Below are 19,500 nucleotides of genomic sequence, written 5' to 3'. Positions count from 1 at the left end.
CAAAAATTCAGCATTGCCATCAGAGGAATAAATTACATTTTATAAAATGAAATAGAAAACAATTATTTGAAATTGTACTAATAGTTATGTTTTTTTCTGCATTTATTTTGAACAAAATAATACAGTATAAACAGAAATATTAAAATAAGTCACATTATAGTTTTCATATATATATATATATATATATATATATATATATATAAACTAAAATGTGACTTATTTTAATATTTATTTTCACAGTTAACTTTTTTATTTAATTAGTTTTTTTTTTAAATTTGAATATGGAAATATTTTATTTCCCCTGGCAAAGAAATTATTAAGTATCCTGGTAATTTGTACTTATTGGCATCATCAGGAGATTTTTTTTTCATGCGTTTCTCACTCTCACATTTTTTCTCATTCTCAACCTGATGCATGTTTCTGTTCCAAATACAAAATAACTGGCATATATAGGCCCATACGTCATGTTAAAACCTCTGTAGTAGAGCAATTTCCATCAGTATTATAATTACCAAGTCACAGAAGTTTCAAAAACTCCTCTGAAATTAGGTTTCTTGTTTCATTATGGTCTTGCACAGTGTTTCTAAAACCTGTCCACCCACCAGGACCCCTTTTAATGGTCTAGCAAGTTCAATATAAGCCTATAAATGATGAGTTGTGCATGAGTGACAAGGGAATATCATTAAACATGATGACATGCCAAGACACTGATGGCTTTTGAATAATAAGCATCTGCTGAGCTGTCTGAAAGAATCACTGCACAACCCATATGGAAATCACAGCCATGGTACAGCCTGTGATAGGAGTTTGCATAGGAGTTTGAAAATGGACAAGTGATGAGGAAGTGTGTTGATGGGAAAACTGTAGATAGACAAACAGCCTCACATACTTTTTACTTTTTTTTTTTTTTTTTGTGTTGAGGAAGGACATCTCAAACATTAAAAACCTTGATGGTGTGGCAGTACCAATGTTGATATGTATGCCAATAATCTGATTATTGAAAAAAATCTAAATAAGTAATTTACTCGCATTTAGATTTTACATGACTTGAGCAAACCTGTTTTTTTTCTTTTTTTGGAAATGCAAAAAAAAATGTTTTAGTGTTTGTCCCTCTCCATGCAGGAGGTCCCAAACCCTACCACTAAAACAACAAAGTGAAACTCGTCTATCCAGTGCCAAATGTAATTACAAATTCTTATAATAAAGGAACAAATATTTTAGTGCTCAGACTGAACAGCTGTAGAGCTTCTAATAAAGGTCTGTTGAGAATTAGCTAGTACCATATGGCCACTTCACACTATTCCCACAGAAACAAGTGTTTATTATGCTATTAGTTATTATCTGAACAGCTCAGCAATTACACAACAGAGGCTATTAAGTGTTGACAGCAAAATTTTCCTTTTGCTGTTTTCTTTCGTACCATAGAGAGCACTACAGAACTTTCCACACTTCGAAAAAGTGTGAAGGGTAAAAAAAAAAAGGTCTATCTACTTCCTCCTGTAAATTTTTAGGTATCAGTCTGCTGGCTGTCTTTTACTATGTTTCGAAGCCATCTGAAATTTTCAGTCATATTTAAAACACACCCCCAATAGGAAGTGTGTCCTGCCTCCTAATTTTCACTTAATGTTTTCTAATGTAACCACACTTTGTGGCAAACGAGGCAGGAGAAACTCATTCAATACTAAAATGAATTGTTAAAAATACTATTACAGTGTAAATAAGATACGGCCAGTATTTGTGTTAGTATTTAGAGTATGTTTTTTTGAGGCACACCAACAGTACACATTTTCGAACAATTCCATCAGCTCAGTAGTAGAGACTCTCAAGACCTGAAATGACATCCATAATGTGTACTGTTGGTGTCGTAGGCGTAATTTGCGGGTGGGACGGGTGGGACATGTTCCCACCACTTTTTGCCAAACTCGATATTGTCTCCACCACTTTTAAAACATCACGTGCAGCAAACACAGAACGTTCCCCTAACGTTCCCGAATGGTCCCATGAGGTTATTTTTTTGGGAACCAAACAAGAACGTTATAGGAACGTTCCATGTAGGTTATTTTTAGGTTCCATTTTTATAACGTAGGGAGAATGTTCCGGGAACGTTCCCTTAACCTTAAGGGAAAGTTCTAGGAACGTTCTGGGAACCAAAAACTAACGTTCCCAGAACGTTCCCAGAACCTAAATTTGTTTGCTGGGAAATACAAATAAATAAAACATCTCTAGTTAACTAGCCGAGCATTCATTTCGTTAGTTTTTTAAATAAGAGGCGATCTAGCGCTGAAATGTGTTGTTTTTAAAACCAAGTGATCAAAGTGCTCGTTGACTCTGCGTTCAGTGTCACGGATACAGTGTTCAGTGTACTGTTAAGTTGTCTTGATTGATATTGTGATTGTGCTTTGATACAATCTGTATTGTGAAAAGCGCCATATAAATATTTGACTTGTGGCCAGCGCACAGTCTTCACACGGACGCGCTTTAATCCGTTGCGGAGTCTCTCTGTTCGTTTCGGTGAAATCACAAAGTTAAATGCACATAAACAAGTCCCTGCTTGATATAAAACCACTGATAAACAATCTATTTTAATGAGAAAAAGAAAAAATATATATACGAGTGCTGATTAGAACCTATAACCTCTGACACTCTTGGTACAATTCTCGCCACCAACACATATTAGATCTCATTATACGACAAATTAAACACAATGTGCAATTTAAATTGATTGCTGGACATCGGTATGTTATTGTACATAGGTGTACATCTGATTTATGATTTAGCATTGTATTAGCACCCCCCCCCCCCCCAACACACCCGCCTCACCCACTTTTTAAAGCAAAGTTACGCCACTGGTTGGTGTGCCTCCAGGAACAGAAATGAAAACATTGTGCTGTTAGCTTAGCAACATGCTAATGACAAATTTCACTGAAATCAATTGCCTGTCAAGTCTGCCTTGTGTGGAGCGCTTATTAATGCCTATGTAAAGCATTCAAAATCATTCTCTTATAACAGTTAGGATACTGCCTTAGAAGGCAGCTGCCCATTTAGGCAGAAGGAAGCGAGGGTAGGTTTCAAAACAGACCTGTCTCTGTCTATTCCCTCACTGTGTCTAACGTTTTATCCATTTCCAATCTTACCGCTCACTCTCCATCTTCCCTTAGCTCGCGCTCTCTCTCCACCCCCACTCTCTCTCTCTCTCTCTCTCTGTGTCTCCTCCCTCCACCCCCTCTCTCTCTCAGATGGTAACTAGGCTGAGGTCAGGTGAGGTAATGGAGTGCACACTCTTACACAGCACTACCTCTGCTGTGGTGTCAGGATAGCGGCTGCACTTCTGAATGCCCTTGAGGTGTGACCTCATTCAGGGCTCTTAGGAACAATCATGTCATGAGAAAATACTCGATATAAACACACAAGCTTTTAAAACATTTAATAACTTCGTCTATTACTATCATTGACATAAATCACTAAATTTGTGTAATAGTAAATGCTATACCATAATGTACATTCAGCTGGTCATTATCTCAGAATAAACTCTGACAGGATGAACAAGAAACGACATAAAGAGTAAGGGTCTTGTATCACCCTGAAATTTTTATTTTTCAATAATGACTGTATTCATGCAGCAAGTTTTAATGCTGATTAATAAATAGATGGACATGAAATGTGTCTCACAAGTAATGTGAAACTAGGTCATTATACAAAACTATTTGACCCATCAAGAATTCATAAAGGAATAGTGAATCTCCACTATGGAAGTATATGGGTAGCAATATTCAATTTGAAATGTAATATGCAAAATGAAATTGTAATATGCAATATGTAAAATGGCAGTGCATTTCTGTGTTTAAATTTCCATTTTCCATTACATTTGTGCTATGTTTGGTGCAAAATGAAAATAATTCAATTATATAATTTACATTTGCCATTGCATACACTAGTTTTAATATGTACATTGAATACATATTTTAACGCTTTATAAGTTGCTAAATTTAAATGTATTACAGAAATGATTAGATAACATGTTCAAGCATGTTTGCTGTTTCGAAGCTGAAGGTGGTTTAGGAACAACATGACATTGAGTAAATGATGACAGAATTTTCCACTAGCTTAAGGTCTACTATATGAGAAACGTTGAATATACAGGGTTATTTTCTAATTAACATCTATCTGTTGTCTGTGTCTTAATTTACACTTCAAATTAAACAAAAAGTTTTGGCAAGTTGTACATACAGGTGTTTCTTTGAATAGACTCTAAAGGTCTCTCTTGTGCCGCCACCCACCCCACCCTCTCTTGCTTTTTTTTGATTGGCTGTTATAGATGCTCTGTGGAGTTTGGATGTGTCTGTTTGCTTAATCAGCAATTTGCACCTTTCTGAAGAGGCTGTGATAACAATGTGTTGGTGCTAATAAACTCTATGAAATGTATAATAAAGTCTATGAAAGTTTCCTGATAACATTAATGCGATTTCACTCTTCTTATCAGATGTATATGATCCCATAGGACATTCTTACCTGAATTTAGAGGGCTAAAAATTCAGGCCTGGTACATTCACATTATTATAACTATATACTGCTGCACAATACCCCCCTCCCCTATTTTAATTTAGATGAACTATTAAAGTCCCTGTAAAGGCAATTCTACCAAAAAATTCTAAACACATTATAAAATGTTACAAATGTATTGCTAAAACATATTCCAAAGACTGTGAACTGTGAAGTACTGAAATGCGGAGTTAGACCGTTAAACAGTTTTTCAATATTGCTATTTTACGGATTTTTTGGGCGGGGCTAAAACAGGGCTTGATGACGCACTGGAGCCCATGAGCTCCTGGACACGCCCCTACTTGATGACGCACTGAGGCTGATCTCTCCCCTAACAATAGAGCACATTTGCATTCGCCGCTCAATCGCGAGCTACTGTCAGTACTATTAGTTATTACAGCCTACAGTTTGCTAGCTAGCTATGCCCTCGACGCGGAAATGCCACGGAAATAGGCTACTACCTGGATGTGATCATGTACAAAACAGATCGGTGTCTTTATTTAAATTTCCTAAAAGCGATCACATCAAGAAGAGGTGGATTAATTTTGTGTAGAGCCAACCTTGATGAAGACCTGAGGATCACCGACAGCAACACCCGCCTCTGTAGTGATCATTTTACACAGGATCGTTTTGTAAACTTTCCTCAGAGACAACTGGGATTCACTGATAATCTGCTGTTACTGGTGAACGGGGCCGAAACTACTATCTCCCGCCTCAGCGTTCATCCTCCCGTGCAGAGAGCAGTATCATCTAATATCACCGTCGGCAGCTTTTCTGTGAGTGGGCGTGGTTTCAGAGCAGCCAGCGGACACGCCCCCAGCATTTGAGAACAGAGATAACTGCTCTTTTTTCAAGATTTTGATAGCTTGTTTTATGTACTTGCCGGCTTTTTTATCATTCAAATTTGGCTGGGTGGCTAATAACACATTTCTGTGGTGTGACAAACTCAGAACACATACTTAATTTTGCCTTTACAGGGACTTTAAAGGGTCATATAGTACATGTACAGTGTAATTAATTGAATCTTTTTAGATCTAAATCGAATATATATATATATATATATATATATATATATATATATATATGAAGAGTTCAGATGCAAAAGCCTCTAAATGCCATTTGAAATTTTCTTCTTTAATGATGATTTTTATCAAACTTGTATATTTAAGTTTACTAATTTCACTAAAATGGCAATGATAATTACCTATTAATTGTTATTTAAGGGAAATTACTGAACTTAAATATTGAAGTTTGATAAAAATCATCATTAAAGAAGAAAATTTCAAATGGCATTTAGAGGCTTTTGCATCTGAACTCTTCATATATATATATATATATATATATATATATATATACATACATACATACATACATACATACATATATATATATATATATATATATATATATGAAGAGTTCAGATGCAAAAGCCTCTAAATGCCATTTGAAATTTTCTTCTTTAATGATGATTTTTATAAAACTTGTATATTTAAGTTCAGTAATTTCACTTAAATAACAATTAATAGGTACTTATCATTGCCATTTAAGTGAAATTACTGAACTTAAATACACAAGTTTGATAAAAATCATCATTAAAGAAGAAAATTTCAAATGGCATTTAGAGGCTTTTGCATCTGAACTCTTCATAATTGAATTAAAACGCATTTCTCGCCATCCAGAATGATTGCGATCTCTAAAGCTCTAGGAAATATTATGCATAAACCAACCAGCAATTCATACTGCTTTAAACTGGCCTTTTCAGCAAGGATTCATCCAGTTAATATGACATGAAGACATTTCTCAACAGCAAGAGCGAAATACTGTATAAGTCAGAGAATGCAGATGAGAGTCTTACCTTCTACTGCTCTTTTGAAGAAAACTTTGCAGCTTCCACATGTAACAACCCCATAGTGACATCCTGACGCCTCGTCTCCACACACCAGACACACTTTAGCTGTCGAAGACGTGTGTCTCAAAGACGCACTGAAATAAGAGAAAATAAAAATATACCTGTAAATTGTACTTGAGACATTAAGTGACAAACCACATTAATGATATAACCCAATGTTCTCAGGTTAAGAAATACAGTAGCTCTCTTGTATATGTTCAGTGGCAGTTCATTGGTAACTGAAATGAAATGACCAAAAATAACTTAAAGCATTTGATATTTGAAAATATATGGAAAAGAAACAAGATAAATTGAAGTAAATCAACACACATTTAGTCAATGAACTGCCTGTTTTATTTCAGACACGGGTAACAAAAAACAAGATAAAAAATGGAAAATATTTTTTTGCTAGTTTTTGTAAAATCTTTATACCAATGTAAAGATCCAATTTAATAACTCTAACTAGTCTTGTGATAAATATATGATAAACATTTTATTTGACACCAAATAGTTATGTAGACTAACCTGGATGCCAGCGTGAAACCCCCCTACTACATTTTTGTTTGTTTGTGAAGCTTGGTCTGAACTAGGTCCATTGAGGAGTAATTGAAATCACTGGGTCAATCAAATTGCCAGGACAGGCTTTATACGATGATGATCTGTAGTTAAGTAATCATCAAGTTATCAAAGAGTGCTTGGGTTGAACTGGTTTCCCGCAAAGATGACTGCAGCTGGAGAATTGAGATGTATAGATTCCACTATCACGTCTGTTGTAAAATAAATCGACAGCGCATTAATTTTAGAAGACGAACAGAAAACTGCAATCAAAGCATTTGTTGATCGGAAAGATGTGTTTGCCGTCCTTTAAAATGCTCATTATTTTACTACTATTTCCAGCGTGAGTTTTTTATTTTATTTTTCCTGGTTCGTTTAAGACCAAGCGTGCAGCACAAGCCCTGAAAAGTAAAGCCGAAACGTCTTTATCCAAAGATGACTTCTGTCATTAATGGTAGTTTTTATCACGCCGATGTAATTTCAAGAGTTTGTTTTTAAAATAAGTTTGTTTTTAGTTAGTTGTATGATGCGGTGGTGGTGACGTTATGATTGACAGCTGTGATTGACAGGTTCTCAGACTGAAGCACCAGTCTACTAAATGAGGAAATTGGAGCTTTAAATTTAATATATAAATTTCTATAATTAATTTTTTTGTGTGCCGGAGAGTATGTTTGCAATTGATTTTGTGGAAGTGAGGGTGGGGCCTTGATTTCGCGGCTTTACTTCCTGCTCACTACTGCGCATGTCTCGTCCTGAAAACGCTACTGCGCAGACTCAAAGTCCAAGATGTCAGCGACATATCGGGCTACTCATAGATATGTATATAAAGGCTAGATGTGTTACGGCGGAGTTTCCATCGTCATTACCGGCGGCCATCTTGTCACAGACAGGCTTTCTGGCGGACTCTGTAGTATCTGATAAAAGAAATACTCTTATCTCGTTGAAATCTTGACGGATTTACAAACGGTTTGGTTTCTTACAAACGTTATTAATGTGGCTATAATTCTGGATGATTATTTATTTATACACTTATTATTCATAAGTATGCAGTATCATAACTACATCTCTGCCGTTTATAACAAACCAGACTGTTTGAAAATCGGTAGAAAATTGAGCAAGTTACGGTGATTTAAAAAGTACATGCACCATTAAAACAATGTTACCAATGAGCGAGCTGCCTGTGACAAGATGGCCGCCAGGTGCTGACGTCGACCTCCATTGGCCAGCAGCATGGACGACACATCTATCCTTTATACATATCTATGGGGATACTGACGGCTTCAATTCTGACCAATGGAAGTCAAAGAGCGAATGGGCGTCGTCCACCTTTTTTTACAAGACGGTAGAGCTAACGGTAGACATCTTAATCATTATTTTCATTTATTAAAAATACTGCAAATTTTAAGGTATTTTTTCAGCATGTTGATTGCGCATGTTCTGATAGAAGTTATTCAATTATTATTTTTACAAGTATTATTAGTAGATTACTGCTAGATTGAATAAAACATTACTGTATATTATATCATTGCATAATTATAATCAATAGATTCATAAATTAACAGACCCAGGACAAAAATAAATAAATAAACACAGCCATGTCATTGACCTGCCTATTTCAATAAAATAACCCATAAATAACCCCCCAGGTTTGAGCTAAGTTTGTCCTGCTCTACAGGGCCGTTTGAGCCCAGCCATTTTAGCACTACAGAAATCACGTAATTCCCACATTGTTACTGGGCACCCAAAGGGCACGGCATATGTCACTGACTCATAACGTGTGTCTCACAATTTTGCTCCAGATCATTCAGGAAGTCTGACTGTACAACATCTACACAATTACAGCCATTTATAATATTTCACTTTCAAAATAGTCAAATTAGTCTATTGGAGTCTTAACATACAGCAATAAATACTGAACAACATTAAGTGGCAGAAAATGGGAGAATGTTGGAATCTCAAAAATAGAGATTTTTATGTCCGCTGCCCTCCAAAATGAAATTGAAACATTGAAAATGAAGCACATACTCCAAATAGTCTGGCTGACTAGGCAGAAATCTGATTAAATTGCCCAGTGAAACCTGACATAGCCTAAGTGGGCAGAGCCTCTTATGAGGATGCCCTGCGGAGCTGGTGAAAGTCACCCTTTGAAAGACACCTATGGCATGCATTAAAAAAACACACATAAAAATGAATCCTTTAAAACGAACAGTAAGGCTCTAACAATACGTTAACGACAAGATAGGGTTGGCACGTACCTCCCCCCCGCCCCAACTTTGATAATGAGTGTGCTCTCGTTTTAATCAGTAGTGCACGGTAATTGTCTGGTTAGCATTCTGACAACATCCTTGAGTCTTAACAAGCCTCTGGGTCTCATAGGCACGGTCCCTCTGAAGGCCTGGTGCGGGTAGTAACTTCACAGCATCTTTCTGACACAGTCGAGAGAGCTGATCTAATTCTCCCTTGTCCGTCTAAACACACATTCAATTTGTTAGCCGGTTAGCAGGGGTCTCCTGCGAGGGAGTCGATTGACAGGGCCCGGTGAGCTAATCGCCCCGGCAGCACCACAACGCTCGCTGTGCATGATGTGAAGAGGTCTAGCTTTATTAAACTGTTCAGCGAGTCCCTCTTTCTCTTTTTCTACACCAAGCGTTCTTTGCCATGAAGTAAAAAATACAAAGACAAAGCAAAGAGCTGACAAGGTGACTGCTTTTGCAGGAAGTAGGTCAGTGTTCATTGTTATGAAACAGAGCACCCTTATGACCGGCACAGCGAGACTGCTGCTGTTTTGTTTAATGCTTAAAAGAAAAACACCAATTAATGATGACAAGTACTTTAGCTGGTGGATATTTCATTGGTCTAGATAATGAAGTGCCTGACCTGCTTCTCCTCTCTTAGAAGTTAGAGAAGTTTGATTCCAAACTTCATTTCTGTTTTTTGCCATCTACATGTGACTGTGTTATTGAAGTAACCCTGGTCTATGTGGTCAGTGAGTGAGTTTACATGTACAACAAATGCTGATAAATACGAGTTTACGTTAGATGTTGAGTGCTTTGAATAATTCTCTGGTTTTGACATCAAAACATGAACATATTGGCGTTTCTTTAAAAAAGAATAAAATATCTTATATGTTATGTAAGATGGTGCATGTAAACAATGCTTGAAGTGATTATCCGGAAACAGACAGGTAATAAGGAAGGTAATGAGAAAAAGGTCTGGGGTTAAGTAAGGACAGATGTAACTATCTACATGTTCGCATTTCTAATCCATTATGTACAATCGCAGTCTAACTAGAGTAGACTTAAAATGAATTGAGATCAAATGGCAATTTTTCTAACTTTAGGTTTGATGTGGATTTTTTTTTTTCGAGACAAACAAGCACAAATCATTAGATATGCCTTTTCATCTTCAGATTTCATAAAAAAAAAAAAAAATTAAAAAAATTATCAAATTGCCCTCCATTAATATGAATTGGGTCATTCCTGTTATGCAATGTCTTTTGAATATTGTAAAATGAATATATATATATATATATATATATATATATATATATATATGTGTGTGTGTGTGTGTGTGTGTGTGTGTTTTGCAATTTAAGGACAATTTTATTTATTTTTTTGGAGGTTGGGGGGGGGGAGGGGTATATAAATGAAGTAGTTACTTGGAATATTTGCATAATAGTTAATGCAAAGCCTCAAGGGACCTGACAAAAATAGCAACATCCACTCAAAACAAGTTTTATTTCATGTTAATTTAATTATGATGTAATGATGTGAGATTAATCTAGCACTTTTAATCTTTTAAATGAGTACATTTCATATATAAATAAACTGCACAGTAGGAATGACCCAATTACATTCATTCAGCAGAAACTGTAGTTTATGTAAATGCCAATGCAAGAGGCATAATACAGTACTTAACAATAACCAAGTTTCAAGGACAGACAGGAAGGATTTTCTATTTTACGATGCTACACCCTTATACAGAATTACTTATTGTTCCCTGTGCAATTATACAATCTAAATTATCTCTAAGGAAGTAATTGTAAATTTAAACGGTATAGTGACCACTTACCGGTCATGTATGTAAATAAGCATACCGGTAATAATAATTCAACATGTTCAAGCCCAACTTGAAAACTAGGGGAGTGCAAAGTTTTGGCATTCGCTATATTATTTGGATTATGAATTTTTATTGCTGCTTACGTGCTGCAGCATCAGCTGAGATCTGCAGAAAGATACTGGCAGTGTTGAGAAAGAAGACTGACAGATGGATCAGGAATGCAAAAATAACAAACCATATAACTGCTTGAATGCACTGCGCCGGAGCTCTGTCACGTATCAATCTCAACAGAGCGCTAAAGAAGCAGTCTTTCTCCTGGCTCTATGCAGAGCAATGGCAGAAATAGAAAATGCAGCGATAGTTACACTGAATATAAACCATTAGAGAGGTTCTCTATCCGTTAAGGTGGGTGTTAAGTTATCAGACTTCACAGCACACAGATGTACAGATGCTAACCAATGCCAGAGAAATTGAGTCCTGCTCAGCTTCAAGAGGATCACCATTCATTGTGCAAACAGTGACCGCTCTTACAGACAGCCACCTCCTCCTTGGTCTAGAGTATTTACGTAACAAAACTTGGAATGCGGCAAAAGCTAAAGGTAGATTAGGTAAAACAAACAGGAGAGAGGACAAACGGCTTACATAACCAAAGTGAGACAGCCTAAACATTATCACGACACCTACTCCACGCACTATACGTAGAGCGGCCAGGAGAAAATTATGGTTACGGCCTGGAGAGTCCCCATTAAGACCTGGATCTACCAAAGGGACAACTGTAATGTCAGTGCAGTGCGTGTAAAATGCATTTACATTCTCTTACTATAGCCTACCATTATGATAGTGACACCATGACTTTTTGCTGAAATCGAAATTCAGGAACAACTACACAAAAAGTAACAACAACACAAAAAACAAGCCAAATAGGGACCTCCTTTTTAATTACAACAATTTTGCGGCAGCATTCAGTACTAAAAGTGTCCATAAACAGGAATTCTAGCAGCACACACACGTTTTAAAGGGACTTTCAATAGTATATAGTAAAAATAAGGATTTTTATACTGTTCACACTGTATATTATATCACCTTACACTAATCCTATCCCTAAACCTACCCATTACAGAAAACATTCTGCATTTTTAGTGAGGACTGACACTTTCGTCTGTCAACATGAGCCCTGGATTTGGATTTGGATGCCAATTATTAAGTTGTGTGCTTTTTATTCATGTAAACAAAATGAAGACAATATAGAAGAGATGGATAGACTTGTTGACAGTGCCACATGTTTTATCTTCCCTAGGGCAAACAGCCTTAGTGAACTCAGTTTTATAACTTTGCTGATATCCAGTCTTCTTTTTATTCCCATTAGACACACCAGTGTAATGAATTGGTTTTACATCCTTAAGTGAGTGGTCCATATAATTAAACTATATAATGGATTATTTGAATAAAAGTGATTGCTTTGAGCTAATTGTGTGCTTGTTTCCAGATTCTGTACACTGGTTATTAATTCCCTTTATAAATAAAAAAGGTTTTGAGATGTCCTGATTAATGACTTAGGGCAAGCTCTTCTTGTGTTACTCACCTAACTAGTCCATCTAAATCAATTGATGTTCATTAGCATGAAAATTATTTCCCTAGGTGTGACGAAGCCTGACAGAGAATGAACAGCCATCTATTAGCAGAGACACGGAGACAGAATCTCATATAATACCCCAGTGGTCAACACCAGATGTGACAGTCTGAAAACATCAACAATGATGCAATGATGTTTCCTGCTGCCAACTTATCACTACGGGCAAAGTTCAGTATAATAACTTAGACAACCACGCAAATTTGAATCTTATATGTGCAAATAGAAAGAATTAGATAAAGAATAGTTTTAAAAGATTTGTGCCTTTTAGTCCATGTCTGGTATTAGATTAAATGTACAGTATGGTATAAAGGTGTATATATCGATGACGCAAAGCATCAAGTGGATTTTATGGATATTTTCATCATATACAGTGATGTTTTTAACATGGCTAATTCTAATGAGAGACATATACCAGCACCACACGCAACGTGAGTCCCGCAGATATAAATGAATAAGGAAATTTCATTCTACGTGACTAACGTCACATGCAAGTGCTGAATTAATAAATAAGTTAATCACAGGTCAATTTATTAGACAAATTAAACTTGAGGTAACGCAGCGCTGTTTCGCTTGCTCTAACAGTTACACTATCACACTAAACAGCATTCGAGTGTGTTGAATGTTGTTAGTTAGGTTGTTTGTTGGCTGTATGAGACAGTAAGCTACAGTATAAACATTAGAATAACATACAAATCATGTCTGTACGCCATCCTCCGTTGTTCAATGACAGCCGATAATGTATCTTGGAAACATAAGTGTTCTGTTGTGGGATGGGATGTAATAATGACATGCATAGTAGTTTCCACATATTTCCGACATCAGAGCCACTGAAAACACAGTGGATGTGTTGTGTTTTGGAAGTTTAAGTGTCGCCTTTCCTTCGTAAATAAGTTTATGTTTGAGCGAATCATTTTCTGACTGACTACGTTTTGCGTTGTTGTTATTGTTGTCATAGTAAGATGTCTGTGTATATAATTTAAACCTTGTTTGTATAGTGTGTAACCACACGTTTATAAATATATATATATATATATATATATATATATATATATATATATATATATATTAAAGATATTGTATTAAAAACTGCATATATGTTCTTTTTCTGTAAGTTAGCCATCTTCTCACATTTGCCACAGAAGCACCTATGACAAGTAATGTAAACATGACGCAACAGGTCCCTCGCATAAAGTGTAATTTTGCTTGTGCGTAGCAAACTTTATCACAGTATGTGTATGTAGTTTCAAAAAATTGCGCCAGCGTTAGTGTTTGTGTGTGTCTGTGTGTGTGTGTATGTTTCACATCGATAATTTCAAAGGAGACACGATTACAACTCTATAAGTACATAAATGTATCAAATAACCATACCGAGATGTACTGGTCCATTCTCATTTGTGTTTATTCTTCCGGAGTCTCTTCGTCATCTGGGTCTGATCAGAGACTATTTATATTTTCCGATTCAAACGTACGGCTGAATGACATTCAAAACAGTGGGTCTCTCACTCTCTCAGCCCTTCTGCTTACCGACTGCCATAGGTATGCAAGTGACGCCCTCATCCAAAAGGCAGGGCGGGGATATGCAGCTCATTTGCATTTAAGGTTGTATACACCAAAACAGCTCAATTTAAAACAGGCCCCAAAATGACATTTTCAAATGGTTATAATAAATTAACTGTGGGGTATTTTGAGCTGAAACTTCACAAATACATTCTGGGGACACCCGAGACCAATATTGCATCTTGTAAAAAGGGGTATAATAGGTGCCCTTTAAACTCAAACTAAGTTGTCCTATAACAGACAAATAAAATATAACCCCCCACCCCCATATATCCTAAATCATAATTATAACCAGAAAAAGTGGTTTAAATGATGGCATACTAAGCAGTACATACTTGCATAGTATACTAAGTACAATTTTGAGCTAAAAAAATATGATCTACAAAGTCATAATGACTTAAAATAAAAATGTGTCTTATTAAAAAAAATTATTACTTTTTATCTCATCATCACAATCAACGTTTTAATTGTGACCTAGTATCTCATAATTTTGAGGTATTATGTCACGATTATGATTTAACTAAGCCTTTTGTTTTGTTTTTCTGTGGCAGAAATGGGCTTCCATACTTTACCAGAAAGATTTAAAAAAGATAATCAGTGTTATAAAACTAGAGTTATACAAAGCAATGATTACGTTTAAAAGTAATCAGATTTCTGTCTGATTCAGATAAGGGTTTACACAAATGTTAGGATCTTTCTAATATTTAGTTTTTTTCTCTCTCTGCAAATAGCAACAACCAACCTTAGCACCTAATTCATGCATTAAAACCCATATGAGGTCCTATTTTCAGCACCTTTGGAATGATATGCTGCACAATTTACACTAATCTGGCTTATGTTGATCCTGGAGATATAAACAGACCTTCGTGAAAGCCTGTACACATACAACTGTGCAAAAATGCCACAAATCCGTTGTGTTGGTGACATGGATGAACTTTTGAACTCACAATGAGCTGTTTCCACTTAATGCAATGTGAGCACCTCTTTGCCTCATGTGGCCTAGTTTAGGCACAGAATCAGAAACATGGCTCTGATTCACTTATGACCTCCAGACTGGGTTTATGTTGACTAGGACAAACAGGAAGCTAAATCCCTGAAGTGTGTTAGCTTACCTGAAGGAGACATACTGATGGACCTCTATACCAAGTCAGTCACTAACAAAAAATAAATTAATAAATAAATCAATCTACTGTAACCTATATATAAATTATATATATATATATATATATATATATGAAGAGTTCAGATGCAAAAGCCTCTAAATGCCATTTGAAATTTTCTTCTTTAATGATGATTTTTATCAAAATTGTATATTTAAGTATAGTAATTTCACTTAAATAACAATTAATAGGTAATTATCATTGCCATTTAAGTGAAATTACTGAACTTAAATATACAAGTTTGATAAAAATCATCATTAAAGAAGAAAAATTCAAATGGCATTTAGAGGCTTTTGCATCTGAACTCTTCATATATATATATATATATATATATATATATATATATATATTTAGTAAACAATGATACAAATAAGCAGAATTACTTGGCCAAGCCAAAAGTGGCAAAATATTTAGTTGTATTTTAATGGTCTTAACCATTTTAATCTCAAATCACTGGTCAGGAAATTATAACTGTAGAAATGCTGTAGATAAAGTAACTTTTAAAAGTTAAACCATGTGGGCAAACTTACAGACCGCATTTTACAGGAAGAAGAGTGACCCTGCTTCAAACTGTTCATGAGTGGTTGAAAAATGTCTCCCAGTTTGTTTGAGATTAGGTTCAGTAATTTCACTTTAATGACAACGAAAAGGTTATTAGTCAGTTATTGAAACGTCTTATTTTGAAAAACCTTTAGTCAATTCAATGGTATTTAACACATTTGATTAAGCTTAAGATTAAGATTAAGTCCTTGTGTGCTTTTTTGCAAAAACCTCCAAGTCCACCTCTTTGAACAAGACATAGTAAGCAGTCTCACCTTGTCATGTGTGGAATAGAGTTGTTCTTTAACACAACAGTGTTTAGTGATTTCTCGAGTAGTATAAACACAACAGTGTTTTGTGTGCTGCTGTAACTGACAGAACCTACATTAGGTTTTGTCCATTTCTGTCAGTTACAGCAGCACACGAAACACTGTTGTGTTTATACTACTCGAGAAATCATGTCATTGCCACCTTAATGGTTTTAGCCTTTAAGAATGGTCAAAATTATGAGGTTGATGATGTTTCATTTTGCCAGTGACGTAACCATCACATGAAAATACAATTTCATCATACTCCTCTATCTTATTCAATCTAAAACAGGATAAAAACTTGCAGCTCAACAACTGAAAGCTGGCATCATTCATCTTGAAATGATATGATTTGATTCGGATCTTCTGGTTGGTTGAACTTAGAGGCTTTTGCTGGCAAAGGGAAGTGGTGTTTAGAGGTTTCTGCCAATTAACCGGTATCTCAAAATGGGCTGAGGCTAGGATTTAGCGAGTTTGTGCGAAAGTATTTAATTAACATATACTGTGTGCGGAGAGCATTCGCTCAATATCGATATCTCGTTTTTGATGGAGGTGGAGTTTAACGACTTTTGCATCTGAAGTTTTCATATTCATTATAGGGTTCAAATCTGGGACTCAGTCTGATGTACTTGTTCTCAAGCCACTTCCAGAAAAACGCAGAGATTTTTTTGTGATTGTTGCGGTCAAAAATCCTTGATTATGTGGCCCGTCTTTTTTTTAAAAAATGCAATGGAATATGCAGGATATTTATGCAATTTTATGCGATGAAATTGTGTGAACTTGCAAAAATTGCGTGAACTTGTAAAAACTGCGGTTTGATGAAAAAGAGAAAAAAAGTGATTCCCCCAACACTGTTCTCACTAGGCTACTACCTTAATGTAAAGAGTCATTTCTTACTTCCTTTGATAAGCAAGCATACTACATCATAGAAAGTGCTGGGAATATTTAATTTCTCATCTTGTTTTATTTCAGACTGTAACGAGTGTAAATATGGTGTGGCCCCTTTAAGAGCTGTGTGCTCCCTGTTGAACTGTCTGCAGTGTTATACTATATGTGTGCCTCGAACACCCCATGTGTGCGGGTAATTTCTGTTTGATGCTACGTCTTTTATTTTGTTATTTTGTTTATTAACGATGTGATGGTAGAACATGTGACAAACAGTTAAACGAGTTCGATTTGTGAGATGTCAATTGCCTCCGTCTGTCTGTCTGGCCTCTGCAAACCGGAAAACAGGTCTCATCGCATCCGCTTGACAGAGAAAGTGTTAACGGCCGTAAGACCTGACTACGATATCTATGGATTTTTAAGGTAATCAGCTAACCTACCTAGTTCACTTTATTATTGGCGTTTTTTTTTTCCATTTAAATATCTAAACATTACTGTGAAGCAGAAAAAATATAAAACGTTTAAATGTCAATCTGCACATGTGAGGGACATTGGTTATGCTAATCTTTGCTCGCTCCTCTGAAGTTATCTTGAGTAAAACCGCAAAAAATGTAATGAAGCACATACAAAAGACCTAGACTGGAAGCGATGCGACTTGTTTCACAGAATGCGGAAGTTGTGCAGAGAGCCTATTGCGTCACTTCATAACGTTCCCATGGAAACAGGTGGAAATGGCTGCTCTTGTGTGAAGCAAACGCAACATTTTTCAACTTTCTGCTAAGATATATGTGACTTTTTTGCAACAAAAATGCGAGGATTATGAAATCATGCAAACCCCGCAAATTTTGCACGGAAATCGGCAATTTATGCGGCCAAAGTGCAGTGTATTTGAAAAAATGCGGCCACCGCATGAATATGCGGACTTTGGCTAATTATGCATTGAATTCAGCGATCGCATAATCACGTTTTTCTGGGGGGACTGGTATTTGCAGTTTGGGCATGGGCATTGACTTGTCATCTGATCTTTCCTCTTTAGATAGCAACTTTTCATAAGTGGGACACAAGTCATTCTGCAATATTCTCCTGTACTCCAATTCATTGAATGACTTTTCACAGTAAAGTTTGGGGCCTGTGATGGCAACACTGAATTTTCAGAATAGTCCAGTCTTCAGTATGAAGACTGCATTCTGGCTGCATGTTTATGTTATGAAACAATAAACAATGGAGTTCAGGCGGGGCCACGACTCTGCTGGAGTCGTCTGACAGCCGGCCAAATGATTCAGGGTTGCATTTGGACAGCATAGCAATACAACATTATGTGCGTGCTCACTGTAAACCGCCCGGCCTGAGGCCAAAGTCACACAGCTGTAATGACACACTCATTGAACAAGGCTTGCTCAAGGGCAGCAAGTGGACACTTCGACTGAGTTATGAGGTTGTGTTTGCAGTCTCGCTAAGAAGAAGAATCAAAATATCATACCAGTCCTTATCAGCAACAGATGTGCTTTAGAATGCTTGAGTTATGAGTCATGCTGTATATGTCTGAGAATCTGACATGCTGTATATGTCTTTGCAGACATGACAGGTCAAGCTGTTCAATGAGAAACTAATTAACAGCTGCTTTTGGTGTTCACTCCTCAAAGAGTTTAATTACTGTATGCCTATACAAATGAATGAATAGTCACCTGCTTTTGCTTTATTAACTCAAAAGAAATAATCATGGTTCGGTACAAGTTAAACTCAATCTACAGCATTTGCCAAAATTTCCACAAAAAAATAATTTGGATTTGTTCCTTCTTTGCTTTTTTAAAAAAAAAAAAAAAAAAAAACTAAAATCATGAGGAATTATAGAAACTGTACAGTAAATGTTTTCAGACGTATAGCCACAAGAAGTTAACAAAATATGTAAGCCTGATTTTAGTGTGGGGGGAAAAAATGTTTGCCAACATTTTCTGTGTAAAGTTGTATTCTATTTTACAATGGTTTGGCTGTGACAATGGAATAGCACAAACCCTTTAAAGGGACCATTTTAATATGAAATTCTGTATGACAGAAAGTTTATGTGGAACACAAAAGGCTACTTTTACACTTGGCGTTAACATGCGACCTGTATCCGGATGATGTCCACGTACTGTACACATTGAAAAGATAAGTGTAAACACACTTCTGATCAGAATGTTATCTGATACAATCACAGTCAGTCATGGGATTTTAAAGAATATCTGCTTTATCAAAAGAATAATCGCAATCTGAATTTTTTTATGTTTTTATTGTTTCAGCATGTATATCAAACTCCCATTTCTGTTAATATCATTGCACAGTCTAACCTTAAACCAAGATGATCGATGATGTGACATGTTTAACATCATCAACCCA

The 19,500-nt window shown here is 36.1% G+C and overlaps 1 protein-coding gene and 1 long non-coding RNA gene across 2 annotated transcripts in view; one reads left to right on the top strand and one right to left on the bottom strand.

Annotated features, from left to right (window-relative positions):
* The window catches only part of LOC148978512 (uncharacterized), a 91,695-nt gene that overhangs the window by 25,381 nt on the left and 46,814 nt on the right, over positions 1–19,500 (top strand). The window lies entirely within an intron of this gene.
* Positions 1–19,500, bottom strand: part of nr3c2 (nuclear receptor subfamily 3, group C, member 2) — an 84,315-nt gene that overhangs the window by 20,950 nt on the left and 43,865 nt on the right. Inside the window, exon 3 of the mRNA XM_039691029.2 lies at positions 6,395–6,522. Coding sequence (XP_039546963.2) covers positions 6,395–6,522 — 128 coding nt within the window. The remainder of the gene's footprint in view (positions 1–6,394; positions 6,523–19,500) is intronic.

The sequence above is a fragment of the Pimephales promelas genome, chromosome 6 (genome assembly GCF_988280905.1).
Source record: "Pimephales promelas chromosome 6, fPimPro1.hap1.1, whole genome shotgun sequence".
In the NCBI taxonomy this organism is placed as follows: Eukaryota; Metazoa; Chordata; class Actinopteri; order Cypriniformes; family Leuciscidae; genus Pimephales; species Pimephales promelas.
This window is presented reverse-complemented; position numbering and strand designations above follow the sequence as displayed.